This window comes from Marmota flaviventris, chromosome 19 (genome assembly GCF_047511675.1).
Source record: "Marmota flaviventris isolate mMarFla1 chromosome 19, mMarFla1.hap1, whole genome shotgun sequence".
Lineage (NCBI taxonomy): Eukaryota > Metazoa > Chordata > Mammalia > Rodentia > Sciuridae > Marmota > Marmota flaviventris.
In genome coordinates, this window is record NC_092516.1 from 23,104,307 (window position 1) to 23,123,114 (window position 18,808).

Genomic DNA, 18,808 nt, shown 5'->3' on the forward strand with positions numbered 1-18,808 from the left:
TATGAATGACTACAGTTTGTTCATAGTTAAGCTGGGCATGGTGGCAAGCACCTGCATTCCCAGCTGCTCAGGGGGCTGAGGCAGGGGAATCTGCCCAGGAGTTCACAGCCAGCTTGGGCAACATAATGAGACCCTGTCTCAGAAGAGAAAAAAGTGAGAGAGTTACATGTCCTTGTTTACGGTGATAATAGAATAGCAGAATGCTGGCCTTTTATTTTTCCCTTTAGACAGAAGGCTCTGGGAGCATTTTATTAACCTTTTTATATCATCGTTGGGCAGTTTTACTATTTATGTATTAAGTTTCTTTCTAAGTGGATAGAAATATGATTTTCAGAAAATTTTAGGGGGAAATAATCTTTGGGAAAACAGAATGATAGAAGTATAAAATTTTTGTGAAGAGGAGGGAAGAAAAATTCGTGGAAAGGAGGCTTCTAAAATCTAGCAGCCTTTGAGATGTATTCTAAAATGAAAGTTATCACAACCAGATGAGATTTTGGTAAAAATCAGTGATACCAGAAGCAGTGTGAGTTCTTCAGGAGCAAATTTTACAACAAGTGGAGAGAAGGGGAGACAGAGATGTATTCTAAAATGAAAGTTATCACAACCAGATGAGATTTTGGTAAAAATCAGTGATACCAGAAGCAGTGTGAGTTCTTCAGGAGCAAATTTTACAACAAGTGGAGAGAAGGGGAGACAGAGCCCCATCTTGCTACCAGCTGCTGAAAGACCCAGCTTACGTATAGACTGTTCTAGATGCCAGTTTCCTGTGGAGGCTAAGCGGGAACATCTCAGAGGAAAGGAATGAGATTTATCACAGCTGTGGAGAGAAGCTGAGCTGAGCTGCTGGCGCTGTTTCAGTGGCCAGGGGAGGTGAGTGGGAATAACTTGTAAAGTGGAGCTCGAGGAGAGTGGGGGTGCTCAGTGCTGCGTTGTGCGCGAACCCACCAAGGCGGGAGGCCAAGATTTCCTGCTGAGGATTGATTCTAAGCCAGCCAGGGCTCCTCTGTGGATGACCAATGTAGACAGCATGGGACTGCAGGCAGAGTGACCCCAAAGTGCCATGGGGCTTACCGACCTGGAAGGCTGTGCTTTCTAGGGGAACTGAGGGGACTGGTGAGAGTGAGGCCAGTCTGCACAGAGAACAGTGTAGTAGTGTAGAGAGGTGGAAAGCCAGGAACAGGGCCTCGAGCAGCAGGGCAGTTAGGACTTAGCGGGGTGGTTTGGGCCGAGGGCACACCATGGACACTGAGAGAGTCGGTGTCCAGATCCTGAGCTGGGACCACCAGTTCAATGCTAGTATCTGAAGTAAATTGAAAAGTGGGAAAGAGCAAAAGTTGGGGAATAGCTGAGTGCAGATGGGTGGTGAGGAAGACCCTTTTCACATCAGCTTAAAGTTGACATTGACATTGGAGAAGGTGAACAGTAAACACACACAGTGTACCTGTATAATCACTAAAACCAAATAAAATCACAGAGCCCCACGTTATAGGGGTGTGGTGAAGTCAGTGACTGCACTCGGCTAATGGCAGTGCACATTGGGTTTCTGAGGATTGGCTCCAGCAGTAGATACTTGGAGCTATCAAGGTGATTTAATGCCACTTTTGGAATAGTTACCAAAAAAATAACTCAAAAGATAACAGTCTCAAAAAAATTGTACATAGGCCGGGCTCAATGGTGTACAGCTGTAATCCCAGCACCTTGGGAGGCTGAGGCAGGAGGATTGACAGCTATAATCCCAGCACCTTGGGAGGCTGAGGCAGGAGGATTGGGAGTTCAAAGTCAGCCTCAGCAAAAGCAAGGCACTAAGCAACTAAATAATATATTTAGACTCTGGCTCTAAATAAATAGAAATATTTATAAATAAAATACAAAATAGGACTGGGGATGTGACTCAGTGGTCAAGAGTTCCCCTGAGTTCAATCCCTGGTCCCTGTCCACCTCAGCAAAAAAGAAAAATTGTTCATAGCTACTATACATAACAGTAAAAAAATGGAAGCAGGGGGCTGGGGTTGTAGCTCAGTGGTAGAACAATCACCTAGCATATGTGAAGCACTGGGTTCAATTCTCAGTACCACATTTTAATAAAAATAAAATAAAGTTCCAACAACAACAACAAAATATTTTAAAAAGGGGAGGGGGAAGCAGACCAAATGCACAGTGATAGAGCATGGTTAAATAAATTGGCTACGCCATCAAAGATGATTAAGTAGATTAGATGGATGAAAATGTACATAAGTTATGTTAAGAATATGTATATAGAGTGAAAAAAGGTCATGACATCATAAAATATGAATGGGTAGGTTATTGTCCCTTGCAAATGAATATAATTTGTAAGTACTTTTCAGATGAGCACCAGTGCAAGGAGTTGGTTTGGAAATCTCTCACGGTTGAGAGCTCTGCTTGGGGGCTTTGTCCAGCTGCCAAGCAGCCTTTTCCTCCCTCTGTTTCAGGATCTGAGCATTGAGGAGCAGTCAGAGTGTACTCAGGATTTTTACCAGAATGTGGCAGAAAGAATGCAGACCCGTGGAAAAGGTAACTGTGCTAGCCAGCCATTGAGGGTTGCTGGTGTTAGCACAGGCTGCTGCCCACCTCCTAACAGTGCCCTCCTCCTCTACCAGCCTGGCTGGTTGGCCACAGCCTCCAGTGAACCACTGCATGACGTCGTGGCCACTGGCTTATGCTTGGCAGTGCCTTCCAAGACAACCAGAGCAGTGGAGCGTTGTCTGAACAGGTGTTGCCATCTCTGTTGTGGGTGAAGGGGAAGTGGATTGAATCCCTTTGTCCATTGGAAAGCTTTTCTAAACGAATCCCCATTTTAGAGTCACCATTTTGGTGAGTCATTGTTCATGATGATGATATGTCCTTAAGGGAATTCGGGCAACCAAAAAAAACATGAGAATCATGGACTTGGGATTTTAAAGATTCTTCTGAAATTTGACCTGCTTTGCTGTTGTACCTTAGGATGTACTCAGCACACACGCCTATCCGAGAACCTGCCCCACATGTACCTCGGGGATCTCAGTGGTGTTATAGTAACCCTCCGAGAGATGAAAGGAAGCTGGCCAGTGTCCCTGGGTCTTGGGAATTCAAGTGCTTGGCTGATGACCGTGCTGAGGTTATGTAGCAGATAGTGTGAAGACGTTCTCTTAATTTAAAATGTCCGCCCTTCTCTTGAGCTTTTTGTATCCACTGTGTGTTTCAGTCCCTCCAGAAAGAGTTGAGAAGATAATGGATCAGATTGAAAAGTACATCATGACGCGCCTCTATAAACACGTGTTCTGCCCAGAAACCACAGACGATGAGAAGAAGGACCTCGCCATTCAGAAGAGGATCAGGTACTCATCTTACTTTCTTCTGTTTGGAAGAACACGTTGTCCGAAAGTAAGGCACCTGCGCTTCAGCCCTCAGGAGACTGGGAAAGCCACACTGCCTGCCTGTGCCTGAGCACAGGACAGCTGTGGCCCCAGAGGAAGGGCCTGGGGTAGTCTTGCTCGTATGTCAGACTCCAGCAGTTTCAGATTTGTGTTTGAAATTGATTCACATCACCAAGATTTCCAGGGAACAGGACTGGTTTTGTGTTTCTGTGCATTCTTGTCTGGCAGGGGCCGTGAATACCCCCTCAGGGTGGCGGTGTCACCTTCCTTCACACCTCTGTGCCCACTGTTCAGCCGTTCCTGCAGTCACTCCTTTCCCAATCTCAGGACCAGTGGAGTGAGCCACAGTGCTCTGCAGTCCACTGGCGGTGGCACGCTTGGGGACAGGCCTCCTAGGTGTGGGAATGGTTCCAGGGCTGGGCCCTAATGTGTATGGAGGAGAGGGCCCTGGGAATCCCAAACAAGGGCCACACAAGGGACTGGTAGCTCTTTACCCAGAGGTAAGCAGTCGGTGCTGGGCCAGGGGAAGGTGGAGTCCATGGTGGGAGCCAGACGTAGCGAGTGGCTGCTAGACTGAGGTGCGGGCGAGCATTAGCCACACAAGTAGAGAGGTCCACAGCAGTCTTGGTAGGGACTTGGGGGGTGTAAAGGACATTGAGGATGCAGAGCAGCAGTTGTTCTCAGATCTACATGTAGAGTGCTTTCCAGTCTCAGTAGTAAACACTCACCCAGTGTAATGGTCTCGTGCTCTTCCTGTGACAGGCGTGGAAGAGACACCTCGTTTTAGCATTCTCTTTACTCGGTTAGGTCAGTTGAGCTCCTGATGCATGCAGAGGTGTTGCTCTTGGGCCCAGGATGGCCTGATTGCTCAGCCATGCCCCTTTCCTGTAGCTGAAGGGAGGGCAAGACAAAAGACCATCACCCATTCTTGGAACTCTCTTGACTGTCTCTCTCTTTGTAGAGCCCTGCACTGGGTTACACCTCAGATGCTTTGTGTCCCTGTCAATGAAGAAATTCCAGAAGTGTCTGACATGGTGGTGAAAGCGATCACAGGTCAGTGAAACAGGCTGTTGGTGGGTGCTCCCTGGTGGCTTGACATTGCTGTCAGTCCAGTTTTCAGTGAGCAAAAGTCAGGAAAGTGTTTGCAAGAGTGTTTTCTGAATTTTATGCATTCAGAATAGCAGATAAACTCCTCTTCCCCTTCACTTTTAGAGATCAGAGTCTTATTGTTTGAGCATTGAACTAGGGGCAAATAGAGCTAAAATGAATTTCTTAAGACTGAGTTGCATTTGTGTATTCAAAATAATTTTGAATGCAAGCAGGAAATTGGTGAGGCACAGTAATCCTTGAGCTGGAGAACATTAAGAAGGTGCCTCTGGTTGGTCATTAACCTGAGGGAGAGGTATGCTTGGAATGATTCCCTGGTTTGATCAGGAAGAAAAACAAAGTGCCCCAGATGGATGTGGCCCTATCATTCTGTGCAGGTGCAGGCATCTGATGCCGTGTCTGTCCATTATTCAGAGGAGTAACCACTCCTGCTAGGAGGTGGTGCAGGATGGCACAAGTTCAGCATAGTCGTTAAGAGGCCTTGGCCAGCCTCCCCTCCACCAGGGAGGGAGTCAGAAGGCTCCTCCCCTGGCTGCTGCTGCTGCTGCTGCTGCTGAAGTCCTGCTGGGGAGCAGAGGGGGTCCCTAGGTGCTGCAGTGCCAGAGGCAGGCCACCAGCAGGCTGCTCCAGGAGAGCCACCGGGAGAGATGGTGGTTTCACGAGGGCTGTGAAGAGGGAGTTCCCACATACTAGGTTCCCATGGGAACCTGCTTGTCTCGGTGCCTCTGTGCATGGGTCTCTCCAGATGTTCTCTGCCTCCTCAGGCTCTGCACCCTTCAGCTCCTGTAGCTAGGTCGGCTACTCTCATTTTTGTGCAGGTTCTGAGGACTAAGTGTATCTGGTCTAGCTAAATACTGTTGTCTTCATTGTGCCAGGCTTTCTCACTAGGCTTTCACAGGTCCCAGTACTGAAAGCTCGGTCCTTGTCCCCGATGCCCATCAACAATAAGGTCAAGGTTTTGAAAGGGATAAGTTCCATTGCTCTGCCAGCAAAGGAGAAAGGCACTGGACTTAGGTCTCAGAGGCTGCCATTCTAGCTCTGGGGACAGATACTGTCAGAGGATGTGGCCAATGTTTACTTCATCCTTAAGAGGGCTGTTGTCCCACCTCCAGGTCTGCAGTCTCTTTGTTCAAATGGGCAGTAGCTTGAAAGGCTGAGAGCTCGGCTGGGCATAGGAGGAGTGCTATTCCCTGGTGTTGTGGAGGGAGGGGGAAGGGGAGGGGGAGTGGAGTGGACCTCTGCTACTGCGCAGTCGTCCAGCCCTACCCTCTGCTCAGGGACCCCGTAGGAGATCAGAGGTGGGCTTGGACTTGGTGTTTGGTTTTTCCAGAGACTAAAAACCACAGGGCAGACCTTGTGAAACCAAAAATCACAAGTGGAAAACTGTTGTTTGCTTAAAAATAGAACTAAAAAAGAGTATTGCAGGATGTCCAGAGTTGAACAGCCTTTGTAAGGCCATACTTTCTCAAGGCAGCTGAGATAGGGTTCAAGAGATCTTTTGATAGTAGGAATTCAAAAACAAACCTTCAAAAAGCCTTCTTGGTCTTTCTCTCCCATCTTGGTCCCCATGTCTTGTCACTTTCTAATCTAAAATTGTCTGCCTGAGTACAAGAGTCACCAGAGTGGACACTAGCTGTAAACAGTAAAATTAGGAGTATTGGCTGGATTTCCCCAGGTCACCCCGTGTGCTCAGAGTTGGCCCTGTGAGTCTTGTTTGTTAACACACTAGTTGATGTCTGTCTCTAGAGGAAGGTAGATGGGGAAGGGTTCTCCTGGTCCCAGCCTTGGCACTGGGGCTCCTGGAAAGGGCTTCTCTTGGCACTGTGGGCTCCTGAAAAGGGCTTCCCTACTGTGATGAAAGGCTTTGAGACCCTTCAGAGGACAGTATGCTAGAGGAGCTGGTCATAGGGCCAGAAGCAGCTCACATGTGCAGATGTGCAGCAAAGTCAAGCATTCAGAAACAGCCTCAGGAGGATGGGCCCTGAAGCTGCAGGGAGAGATGGCCAGTGTACCCCTGTGTTTTTTCTCTGATAGCTAGAGGAAAGAAAGTTTAAAACCACTAATGTGAAAAACCAAAAAAGTTTTGAAATCTTAATTCTACAAATTTGATCTTAAAACTCCTTGAGAGATGCTCCAACAATAGTTTTATCTTTTAATCAAATTCAAGGAGAAAAATCTTATTCATTGAAAAACTTTTCCCAAGGGAACCACTGGATCTTGAAGCCTGGCCACGGCTGACCAGGTCTGAACCACCCGTTTCCCAGTGCAGTGGTCCTGAGGCCCGACTTGGCAGCTGTGGTGTCCTGGGCCTTGGACTTGCACCTAAGTAGGGAATGTCCACTGGGGCCTTGGCTGGTGCCCAGGGTTCATGTGAGGCTTCCGGTGTAAGGAGGCAGGGGCAGTGAATGCAGCTGTCCAGGGGATGGTGGGGCAGGCAGGAGATGCAGCCAGTCCCTCTGCACGGTGTGGTTCGTACACTCCTGGGCAGGGGACCCATTTTCACGGCAGAGAGGTAACAGCTGTAAGGTCTGCTGCAGAGCTGCAGAAATGGGGAGAATCATCCAGGCCAGTCAAACACTCTTCAGGAGTCCCTTTTCTTTCTCTCACTCTTCTCCCTCCCTCGCTCCCACCCTTTCTTCCTTACCTCCTGCAGTGGGGTCTCGCTGGGTTGCCCAGGATGGTCTGGAATTCTGGGCTCAAGTGAACATTCTGCCTCAGTCTCCCGAGTAGCTGGACTACAGGCGTACCACCTTTCCCAGCTTCAGGATTTCTTAAAAGAAGAATGTGTCCCCCCAGGGAGGAGAGGGAAGATCCCATCATCAGCTTCTCTTAGCTCCAAGAGTTTGGGTACAAGGAGATGTCAGTGCCTTTGGTCAGTGTCTAAAGTCCCTGTTCTAATTAAGCGGCTGCTCTTACGACCTCTGCCTGACCTGGAGCCATCTGCCTAGAACACTAGTTCTCAGCTGGGCACCTCTGCCTGACCTGGAGCTGTCTGTCTAGAGCACTGGTTCTCAGCTGGGTACCACTGCCCCCAGGGAACATTTGGCATCATCTGGGAGAGAAAAAAAAGTCATTTTTTTCCTGGTGCTATGGATCAAGCCCAGGGCCTCAAGCATGCTAAGCAGGCACTCTACCCCGTCCCCATCTGGAGACTATTTGAATGCCTGCCACATCTACAGAGGAGCTGGTGGCTCTGGAGGATGAGGTCAGGGGTGCTCTGAACATCCTCGGGACAGTCCCCTACAGCTAGGTAGGTGCTAGAGTGAGAAAACATGACCCAGAGGTCTCTCCTGTGCTGTGGTCAGAACTCCACGAAAGATCAACCTGGATGTTGGGGTGGGCTAAGGTAGGCATACTCAGCCCTACTGGTTGCCGGTAAAAGCCCTGGACAGAGACCCAGTGCAGTCATCCAACAGCTTGAGTGTCAGTCACAGTAAGCAGTAAGGGCGGGAAATCATGACTCCAGGTAAAACAAAGGCAGCTGTGAGTTTCTTGCTTTTCGCTTTTTCCTCCCATTTCATCCAGTGAAGGGCCGTGTGAATCAGGGGGCTGCAAGCTGGAGTTGGGTTCCAGAAGGACTCAGTTGGGGGCGGAGGAGTCAAGGAGGAAAAAGGGCAGAGGAGCAGCACCTGGGAATCGTCCTTGTCCCATCCCCCTCCTGCTTCCCTCCCGCTTCCCTCCCCTCCCTCTGCCTGCCAGTTCTGCCCAACAGTGGCAGCCAGACACACTTCACTTGTTACTCACTTTGGAAAGGAAAGACTAATGAGCAAGAGGTTGAAAGTTTGATAAGGTTAAGACTGGGATGGAGCTCAGGGGAAGGGTGTGCAAGGCCCTGGGTTTGATCTGTTTGAAAAGGTTTAAAATAGAGTCTCAAAATCAACAGTAAAAGGTAGAAGGCTAAATAAGATAAATGAAAACAGTAACGATGGAGCTGGGCACAGGGTGTTCCCTGCGGTTTCAGCAGCTCTGGAGGCCGAGCAGGGGTTGCAGGTTTGAGGCCAGCCTGTAGGATTAGTAGGACCCTGTCTCAAAAAATTTTAGGAGAAAAAAGTAGTAAAACTGGTAATAAAGAAAAAAGGGGGTGCAGCGACTTACTCCAAAGTAGGGGTTGGGGGAGATTGGGACATAGCAGTGATAGAGTGAAAGAGCCTGACCACACACGTGCGTTATGTAATTCACACACCCCAAAATGTGAGTGTGGCCAGTAAACACATTAGGCAGTTAAAACAAGGCCCCTGCGCTGTCTGGCACATCTGACCCCACACCTTGTCTTCCCAGCTGGGGTCCTGGGAGGCCCCCAGAGAGCAGGGCCCAGCGCACACCACCGTCTGTCACTGCAAGTATGTGTGGTCAGGTTGAGCTACCTCCCCGCCTTTCCTTCCCCGAGGCCCAGCTGAATCAGATGTGTGCACATTGACGTACATTCTCTTCCTTGTGTTATTTGGGCCATATTGACAGTTATACTTAGACCATCCTTCAGCCGGGCGCATGGCCCATGCCTGTGATTCCAGTGACTTGGGAGGCTGAGGCAGGAGGATCACAAGTTTGAGGCCAGCTTTGGTAACTTAGCAAGACCCTGTCTTAAAATAAAGAGGGCTGGGGATGTGGCTCAGTGGTAGAGCACCCACTCCTGGGTTCATTCCCTGGTAACAAAAAAATGTAAAGATAAAGAAAAAAAACATCCTTCATAATCTCTTCTCCTGCATGTGTGTGAGAGTCAGACCGACACTGAGGATCAAACCCAGGGGCTCTCTTCCACTGAGCCACATCCCCACCCTTTGGTTTTCTGATTTGTTTTTTTATTAGACCATTACAGTTATGCATAATATTTGGGCTCCTTTTGACAACATTGTACATGCACAGAATTTGGTTTCAATCCCGCTCCCCTCCCTTTTCTTCCTCTCCTCTCTCCCCCTGTTTTTGATCTTCCTTTCACACCTTCATTTACCCATTTTTTATTGGTACTTTACATGTACATAAAAGTGGTATTTCCTTTGGAGCTTTTATGTGTGTATATAACACGATTCTGTTAGATTCTGTTAGAGACAGGGTGTCACTACGTTGCTCAGGTTCTTAATAGGTTGCCAAGGCTGGCCTGAACCTTGGGACCCTCCTGCCTCCTGAGTCCCTGGATTGCAGGCGTGAGCCGCCCTGCCCAGCTGTCCTGCTCTTGTGCACTTCTAAGAGCCCATTAGTGTGGGGCATGTGGCTCACCCCAGTGATCATTGAAATTCAGGAGGCTGAGGTGGGAGGATTGCAAGTTCAAGGCCAGCCTAAGCAATTTAGGGAGATGCTTGTCCCAAAACAACAACAACAACAACAAAAAAAAAAGAATTGGGGGATATGGCTCAGTGGGGTCAGTCCCTAGAACTGCAAAAAGAACCCCCTCGTTGGATTTGGTGGTAGTCACAGGCAGTGAAGTAGTTTTCTGAGAGAAATGAAGAATTATTTTGAGGTAAATTTATACCCCTGCTTTATCCCTTCTGCCCGCAAGTGGGTTGTCAGTGTCCTGCAGCTTCTGTGGACACCTTAGCTGATGGAGATCCCAGCCACGGGGACTAGCTTCTGTGGGCCTAAGCGGGCTGCATTCTGAGAGCCACATGAGGGGCTTGGTGTGGTAGCCATGTTGCTTGATTGATTGATTGATTTTGAGGATGGACACAATATCTTTGTTTTATTTATTTATTTATTTTTATATGTGGTGCTGAGGATGGAACCCAGTGGCTCACGAAGCATGTGAGGCGAGCACCAGCCATTGAGCCCCAGCTCCAGCCCCATGCCATGTTGCTTTTTACTTTATTTTTAACATGTTAACTGTACACGTTAGTGGGGTTTGACGTATGGCCACACATGCAATGATCCCATCAGGGTCATTTCCTAAGTGCTTGTGAGCTGTGGCTGCCCCCCTGCTGTGGAACCCTGGATGGAGTCCCCACTGTCCAGCTGTGTTGTCCCTGTGACCAGCTTCCTCCTTCCCCCTAGGAGTCACTACTGTGCTTTCAGGTCAGCTTTAGCACAAAGTGGGCACCTTGAGACCTTGAGATGGAGTCTGAGATGCACAGAGAAACAGGCAGTGGGGAGGCTTCTTTAAACCATCTTCCTCTCAGTCTCCCACTGTGACTAGAAGCCAGCAGTAGACGAGGGCACGTTGTATAGCTTCTCTCTTTTTTATTTGTGTATGTATCATATGTGTATTTTAGTTGTAGGTGGACACAGTGCCTTTATTTATCTTTATGTGGTGCTGAGGATGGAACCCAGTGCCTCTCCTGTGCCAGGCAAGCGCTCCGCCCTGAGCCCCAGCCCCAGCCCCAGCTCCCGTGTGCAGTCTCTCAGACCTCTGTTCCTCGCCCTGGGTGCTCTGAGCTCCAGGCAAAGCCTGTGGAAGCACTTGTGCTGCCTGGTGGGGCGCCTGCTCTGTGGGCGAACCCCAGTCACATTCATGTGCTGAGGGTGCAACCCAGTGCCTTACATGTGCCAGACAAGCGCTCCACCACTGAGCCCCACCCAGCCCTATCCTGTTGCGCTATTGGGCTCTGGGTTTTTCATGCTAGGTGACCACTGGGGTGGGAGTCAGTGAGAACACCTGTGTAACCTGACAGATAAGGACAGTTACCCTCTTGCTTCTTGGGTGTGACTATTTTCCCACGCATAGCACTGTCTCTCTGCCCTGTAGACATCATTGAAATGGATTCGAAGCGTGTGCCTCGGGATAAGTTGGCCTGCATCACCAGGTGCAGCAAGCACATCTTCAACGCCATCAAGGTCACCAAGAGGGAGCCCGCTTCTGCAGATGACTTCTTGCCCACGCTCATCTACATCGTGCTGAAGGGCAACCCCCCACGCCTGCAGTCCAACATCCAGTACATCACCCGCTTCTGCAACCCCAGTCGGCTGATGACCGGGGAGGATGGCTACTATTTCACCAACCTGGTGAGGGCTGCGCTCAGTGTTGTGCAGGAGACCAGGAAGGGGGTGCTCCAAGGCCGTGCGGGTCACTCACAGGCCTACGGCCGGTCCTTGCTCACAAGGAAGGAGTAGGCATGGCTAGGGTGCTCACTTTGTGCCACAGAGCCCTTGTGACCCAGAGTGAGTGACTCTACTGCAAACAGAGGGCACAGCCCCACCTCTATAGGCATCACCAGGGTCCTGCGTGGGCTGGGGGTCACTGCACTGGGCTGTTTCCACCCTGAGAGAGTCAGTCTTCAACAGTAATCCGATTGATTGATTGATTGATTGATTTTGAAGGAAAGGGGAGAAAGGAAAGAGACTTTGTGTGTGTGTGTGAGTGTGTGTGGTGCTGAAGATTGAACCCAGGGCCTTGTGCATGCAAGGCAGGCAGGCCACCAATTGAGCTGAATCCCCAGCCCTGTATCCCCCTTTTTTTTTTTTTTTTTTTGGTACCATGAATTGAATTCAGGGTCACACCACCACTGAACCACATGCCCAACCCTATTTTTAGAGACAGGGTCTCACTGAGTTGTTTAGCGCCTTGGCATTGCTGAGACTGGCTTTGAACTCATGATCCTCCTGCCTCAGCCTCCCAAGCCACTGGAATTACAGGTGTGTACCACTGCACCTGGCTCCTATAATCCATTTTTAAAACGCTTGAAACAGTAGAATGAAATTCACCAAATTATACTGTGTACATACATGAATTCTACCCTTATGTGTATCTATAAAGTACTAATTTTAAACAAAAACTGTAAATATTAAACAGAAGGAAAACCAGTAGAGAGGAGGAACAGGGAGGGAAAGGGGAAGCACCGGGGACTGAGTGGAGCGAATTCTGTCCCATGCGTGTGTGACTGTAGCGCACCAGAGCAAGCCCTAGGAAGCGATGGGGGTCACTTGGCCTGCTCTGCTTCCCCCGGCATCCTGATGCCGCCTTTATCTGGAGTTGGTTTTGTCCCTTGGCTCCTACCACCCACTTCCCCTTGTCCCTGTGTGGCCTTGGTGTTTCCCCCTTGAGTTCCTCCCTGGCTTCTGTCCTCCACTGTCCACTGTGCTGTCTTGCCTGGTCACAGAGCTCTGCCCGTCTTGGGCTCACACGATTTGCTGAGAGCTGAGACTCTCTCTCTTCAGTGGCCTTTTCTTTCCTGCCCTGTGTCCATTCACACTCCAGGAGTGTCAGGATCTCCTTGGGTTCCCTCCCCGGGCAGTAGGGGAGTGGCCACACAGAAGACAGTTGTGAGGGTGGCACATACTCCTTAGAGGGGTGACTTGCTCTACTTGTTCTGAGCAGTAGTGTAGGTGGGTGGGTTTCTCAGAAGATGTTCTGGAGTCATCTGTTTCTCTCTGTTTTGTCGTACATACCTTTCTTGTGAAAATAGCTTTTTCCCTACTTCTTTTTATTGGCGCATTATAATTGTATTGAAAATAGCTTTTTAAAAAATATGCATCTAGTATATGTCCCTTGTAGAAAATTTTAGTCAGTATGAGAAAGCGGCAGGCCTCTCCTAACTGGGCCTTCTGTGCTGGCCGTGGCTGCCCAGTTGCTCCCCCCTGCAGAGCCAGGAATGTTAGAGCGCCAGCAACTCCCCCAGGGTCACACACCACTGCTCTTCAGGGACAGAGGTGACAGCTGACCACTGGTGTTAATACCTCTCCAAGGACCAGAGGTCTATGTGTATCAGGACTTCCAGGATCTATAGGCACCAGCTGCCCCTGCCTGGCCAGAGCTCTGCAGGGAGTGGCTGGTGGATCCCTGCGAGCTGCACACAGGCCTGGACCTCCTGGGAGAATGAAGGAAATATGGTTGGTGGTTTTTGAAGCTGACGTATATGGAGGTTCACTAGTCTGTGTGTTTACTTTTGCTTCCATTTTAACTTCTCTGTGACAAGGTTTTAAAAATCTGAATACTTACAGCTTGTCTAATCTGACTGTAATACCGTCCTCCTCTTCCTGCAGTGCTGTGCTGTGGCTTTCATTGAGAAATTAGATGCCCAGTCTTTGAATCTGAGTCAGGAAGATTTTGATCGCTACATGTCCGGCCAGACCTCTCCCAGGAAGCAAGAGCCCGAGGGCTGGTCTCCTGATGCCTGCTTAGGTGTGAAGCAGATGTATAAGAACTTGGATCTCCTGTCTCAGTTGAATGAAAGACAGGAAAGAATCATGAATGAAGCCAAGAAACTTGAAAAAGACTTAATAGATTGGACAGATGGAATTGCAAAAGAAGTTCAAGACATTGTGGAGAAATATCCACTGGAAATTAAGCCCCAAAGTCAACCATTAGCAGCTATTGACTCTGAAAATGTTGAAAATGACAAACTCCCCCCACCATTGCAGCCTCAGGTTTATGCCGGATGAGGACCTGACGTGGGAGTGTTGCTCTAGGCCTGCAGCCTTCAAGCCGGGGTCTGGAGTTTGACTCCATTGCTTATAGATGCCAGAGTATTTTTAAGGTACAGTTCGTGGGGGTGGTTTGTTTGTTTTGTTTTGTTTTTCCAGGTAGGAGAAGCTTAGTTAATAATAAAGTACTATTTATTTGAGTTATTGAAACAGATTCATTTAAGGTTTATGTGGAAACTTTGCCTACACCTTCTTTTCCTCCATGATTTTTTGTGGGCCTCCTCCTCAGTTCGCTGTGGTCTGGTTTTGGGGAGTAATTGCCTTCTAAAGGGTGAAACAAGCAAATGCTGTCAAGTTGTGTTTAAGAGAGTCCTCTGTTACCACTGTCCCACGGTTTGAAGGAGTTTGTAATTGTAAAGACAGAAGAAATGTTGATAAGTAAATATGTAAAATTGTAAATATGTATAAAAAAAAGAACGGGTGTCTGCTGCATGTGGCATTTCATGTGTTTTTTTAATTTAGTTTAAAATGAGCTCTGTGGGATATTTGTCTTTAGCACCATCTTATTTGGTTTGCCCACCCAGAGGAACCCCGGAGCCTTTCTGTGTGCCCCTTGTACTGTGGACTTCATCTTGGACAGTGAGGTCAGTGTAGCCGAGGCTGTGACACCAGTGAGGTGACACCAGTTGTCCTGAGTCACGGCCACTTGCTGGTTGTCTAGGTTGTTGGACATGAGCTGGCCCTGCTGGCACCTGCCCCTGTTCAGCCAGCAAGTCTGGCTGGCCCTGGTCGGGGTGTGCCGGGGGAGGTGGGTGTGACGAGAGCTGGGGGGAGCCCTCAGCAGGGCTGCGCGTGGTGATGGTGCCCCTCTGCCTCCTTTGGAAGGGGCTCTCTGCAGTGCTGACAGGCCCTGGCCTGAGAATGTGGCCTATGGCTGCCTGTGCTTTGGGGGTGTTCAGCAGCGCTCCGGCCCTCCGTGCCCACTAGCAGCAGCAGTCCCTCAGGGCTGTGGAAAACTGCCCACTGATCCCATTAAGAACCACAGGCCTCTCGTGAGCAGGGGAAGCCACCTGGTGGTCCTCGCCATGGGGCGCTGGCTGCCTGCAGTGTGCAGCCTTCATCCCTGACCAGTGATGTCTGTAGGTGTCAGGGTGCTTGTGAGATGGTGAATGGCCCCAGGGCACCATCCTGAACAGCGTCCCCCACAAGCAGTCAGGTAAGGCCCCTGCTCTCCCAGTACCTCTGAGAGCTCACTGCAGGTCTGCAGGCTGGTGATTCAGGAATAAAACAGGGTGAATGTGAAATCTTCACCCTTTAACTGTACACATAGAACCTGTCCCACTCGACACAGCTCCTGTCCTCAAGTGTACCGAAGACATGAAGCAATCGAGCCTCCCAGTCACCAGCTCTCAGGAACGGTAACAAGTCCATCTGTGCTGGTGAGAATCTCCCTGAGTAACGTGGCCCACAGGTTTTGGTGGAACGCTTTCCCATTTTTCCTTTTTGTTTCGTATGTACTTTCTAGGTGCTAATAGAGGTGTACAGAGTCTTAATTCTCCAGGAAATACAGTTGACGGGGTTGTACATGATGATCTTTAAATAAAACATGCAAATCAGCCTCCCACACAAGCTGATCTACTTGGGTTTCTCACAGCTCATTAAAGTAGCGTGGAGAGTCCCCATGGTCCAGCTCTGCAGGTGGGACTCGGCCGCGTGCAGGAGGCGTGGGTTGTCTGGAGTGGCACCACAGCGCCAGGGTTTCCGCTCTCCACAGGGAAATGTGGTGTGTCATGTCCTGTAGCTGTCGTGACTGGAAGAGCCTTCTATAAAGAAGTTCTTCTCCATGGGTGTTCACGGTCCGTCCCTCTTCCATATAGGTCGACTTTGGCTCGGTATTAGGAAGACATACATTATTACTGACGTTTTCAGGTGACGAAGATGTCCTTTTTGAGCTATAGTCAACCTTTATCATCCTTAAAAATGGTACATTAGAGAAGTTTTCCAGCTAAAACTCAGAATGAGACAGGAATATCTGCTATTTCAGTTGACATTGTGGAAGTTCTGAGGCAGGATAAAAGAAATGCAAAAGAAAGGAGACAAAGGGCAGAGAGACACGTGAACCCGAAAGCCTCGAGCCAATGCACCCCCTTCCTCCAGGCCTCTCACTCCCACACTTCTGGGAAATCTGTAAATGTGGAGTCCCTGGAAGTTCACCCACTTGTGAAAGTCACCTTGTGCACCGTTGGTCAGCCTGTGCCGTGAACAGATGAAGCAATGGCGGGACACTGGCTTAAGAACCCTGTTGTCCAGGGACTTTGAAGCGTTGCCTGCTGATCAGGTCTCAAAGACCACGTGAGCCCGAAGAACCTGAGGACACATCAGGCCCCAGGACCCTGGGCGATTACCAGCCCAGGGCACCGCACTCTGCCGCCAGGCCCCTTGTCCCTCAGCGCACATCGCCTGCCCTCCTCAGGTGGTCTCTGCCTCTGCTGAGTGTCCGTAAGCCCACTTCTGTGCACTTTGACCAGGACCTCACTTGCCCCAAGCTGAGTTCCCTCTCCAGCCCTCCTCGGACCCCTGCTGCTGACAGCTCTACCCAAGGTCAAGTCTTCAAACAGAAATGAAGGGAAGGTGGTGGAGGGATGAGAAGTCGGCAGGTGGGGAGGACCTGTGCTGCAGAGCTGAGAGGCTCGCCTTTGGTTTTGGGATTTTTGTACCATTTTACAACCTCCCATGAATTGATTGGCATGAAGGTGGCCAAGGAATTCCAAGTTGTTGCAGAAAACGATATTCTTCCTGCATCAAAGTGTTGTCTACATGATAAATTTAAAGGGAAAAACTATTAGAACTCTTTAGATAGAGGGCTCTCCAAATTAAAAGGATTTAGTCAGCCATTACGTAACAAGAACTTTGAGGCTGCTTTTGCTGAAAACACGGGACTCTTCCCTTGGGTCTGCAAAATGTGGAAAGAAATTTACATTTCTCCCTCTGTTTGCTTCTGTCTCCTCTGTGCTGAGCCAGTCAGCTTGGATTCCAGGAGCAGCCGGTATGACCAGAAACATCTTGTAATGAGTAGAAACTGCCCGGCTCCTCCCACCTGCCACAGCCACCTTCTCATCCCCAGACAGTGGTCAGCCAGACTGCAGTAATCGGGAGGCTCCTGTCAGTACCCCAAGGACAAGACTGAGGACGTGGTTCTTCCTAATGTGGCCATAATGACCGAAGTTTCTTTCCTGCTTTCACTGTTATTTTTCCCATTTGGTAAAGGACAAGTTCCAGATGTGACTAGGACCCTGGCATTGGGGCTCCAACCTAGGACGAGTACAATTAGATACTAGCTAGAAAGGACCAGGTCTTCTGACACATTCTTGCAATTAGCAGCTACAAGCTAGGTAGCATCTAAGTGTCTGCCAAACCTACAGTCAGGAGCTGTTGGTGATGACAGTTTGGACGGGAAAGCATGAGCTGTTTACTCTGAACTTGTGCTGGCCACTGATGAGGGTCCCAGGGCAGCTAGAAGCAGGAAGGGCCATGGGTTCGTACAGTCACTGAAGAGAAGTGCTTGTTTCTGGATTGGGGAAGTAAACAGGAAGGTTTTTGAGTCGAGATGTGCAGTCACAATGTGGATAACTTCTCTCCTCCCTCAATTCTCTAGCCTCTAGTTGAATTCAGGATAGCTCAGACTCCTTCTGTGTCACTTTCTGATGGAGAGACGCAGGGTCAGGAGCAGTGGCACCACCTGTGATGCATTCTTGTCAAGAACAATCAATTGCCATCTAACCAAGTTCTCCTCCCTGACGTCCAGTCCATGATGTCAACCGGAAATACAGCAGGTCCTTGTTTCCAACAAGACACCTGCGTCAGGCCCTGGTAGACCAGGCTACGGATCATGGAGTCATTTATACTCAAGTTCCCCATCATCAGCCTGGAACTGAGTTCTCATCTGCCTCCTGAGGAATCAGGATGCAGGGGCCCATGGCTCCCAGCCAGTGTCCTTCCTGCCCTTAATCATCACCGCTCTTGACCCTTAGGAAGACTGCCCTGAAATAACCCTGAAATAAATTTTCTATTACTCTGTCTCCCTAGACCTGCAGCTTACAAGAAAGTAAATTCAAAACGACTAATCTTTTTTTTTTTTTATCAGAATTCTCTTTTTTTAATACCTCTATTTTATTTACTTTGTGTGGTGCTGAGAATGGAACCCAGTGCCTCACACGTGCAAGGCAAGTGCTCTACTGATGAGCCCCAGCCCTGACTCATCTTGTTAGTGGTTATTTTGCTTTTTACAGCCCTTCTCTGTCTGTAGAACCCACCTCTTCTGCTCAGCAGCCTGTCGGAACTCTGATTCTATCTCGTGGAGTATTGCATACGATTCTAAGGTCACAAAGCCACTGAAATGTTGGGGGCTTTTTTTTTTTTTTTTTAACCAGGGATTGAACTCAGGGGCACTTGACCACTAAGCCACATCCCCAGCCCTGTTTTGTATTTATCTAGAGACAGGGTCGCACTGAGTTACTTAGCACCTCGCCTTTGCTGAGGCTGATTTCAAACTCATGATCCTCTAAAGCCACTGGGATTACGAATGTGGACCACCATGCCCAGCTTAAAATCTTAAAGTTTGTTGCAATTTTGACAACATATAGGGAAGAGAAAAAAAAAGAAACAGAAAAGAATAAAAAATATGGGACATTTTCTGTGATAATTGAGACAGGAGAATTGCAAGTTCAAAGCCAGCCTCAAAATGAGACCCTGTCTCAAAAAAAGAAAGAAAGAAAAAAAAAAGGACTGGGGATGTGGCTCAGTGGCTAAGGACTGCAGGGTTCAATCCCTGGAACAACAACAACAACAAAAAAAAAAACTTTTAGCCAGCCTAGATGTCCATCAGTGGATTAATGTATTTAAAAAAAAATGTGGCTGGGGCTGGGGCTCAGTGGTAGAGCGCCTCCCTAGTATGTGTGAGGCACTGGGTTGGATTCTCAGCACCACATATAAATAAATAAAAATAAAGTTCTATCAATAACTAAAAAAAATAAAATTTA

The 18,808-nt window shown here is 49.0% G+C and overlaps 1 protein-coding gene across 4 annotated transcripts in view; it reads left to right on the forward strand.

Annotated features, from left to right (window-relative positions):
- The window catches only part of Rabgef1 (RAB guanine nucleotide exchange factor 1), a 59,381-nt gene extending 45,120 nt beyond the window's left edge, over positions 1-14,261 (forward strand). For 3 of the 4 annotated variants that reach the window (XM_027948728.2, XM_071605514.1, XM_027948727.2), the window contains 5 exons: positions 2,451-2,532; positions 3,203-3,335; positions 4,336-4,427; positions 11,155-11,411; positions 13,389-14,261. In XM_027948728.2, coding sequence (XP_027804529.1) covers positions 2,451-2,532; positions 3,203-3,335; positions 4,336-4,427; positions 11,155-11,411; positions 13,389-13,787 — 963 coding nt within the window. In that variant the 3' untranslated portion in view covers positions 13,788-14,261. Of the gene's footprint in view, positions 1-801; positions 871-2,450; positions 2,533-3,202; positions 3,336-4,335; positions 4,428-11,154; positions 11,412-13,388 lie in introns of those variants that run through there. The other variant, XM_071605515.1, reaches the window with a different exon arrangement.
- Positions 14,262-18,808: the final 4,547 nt, after the last annotated feature.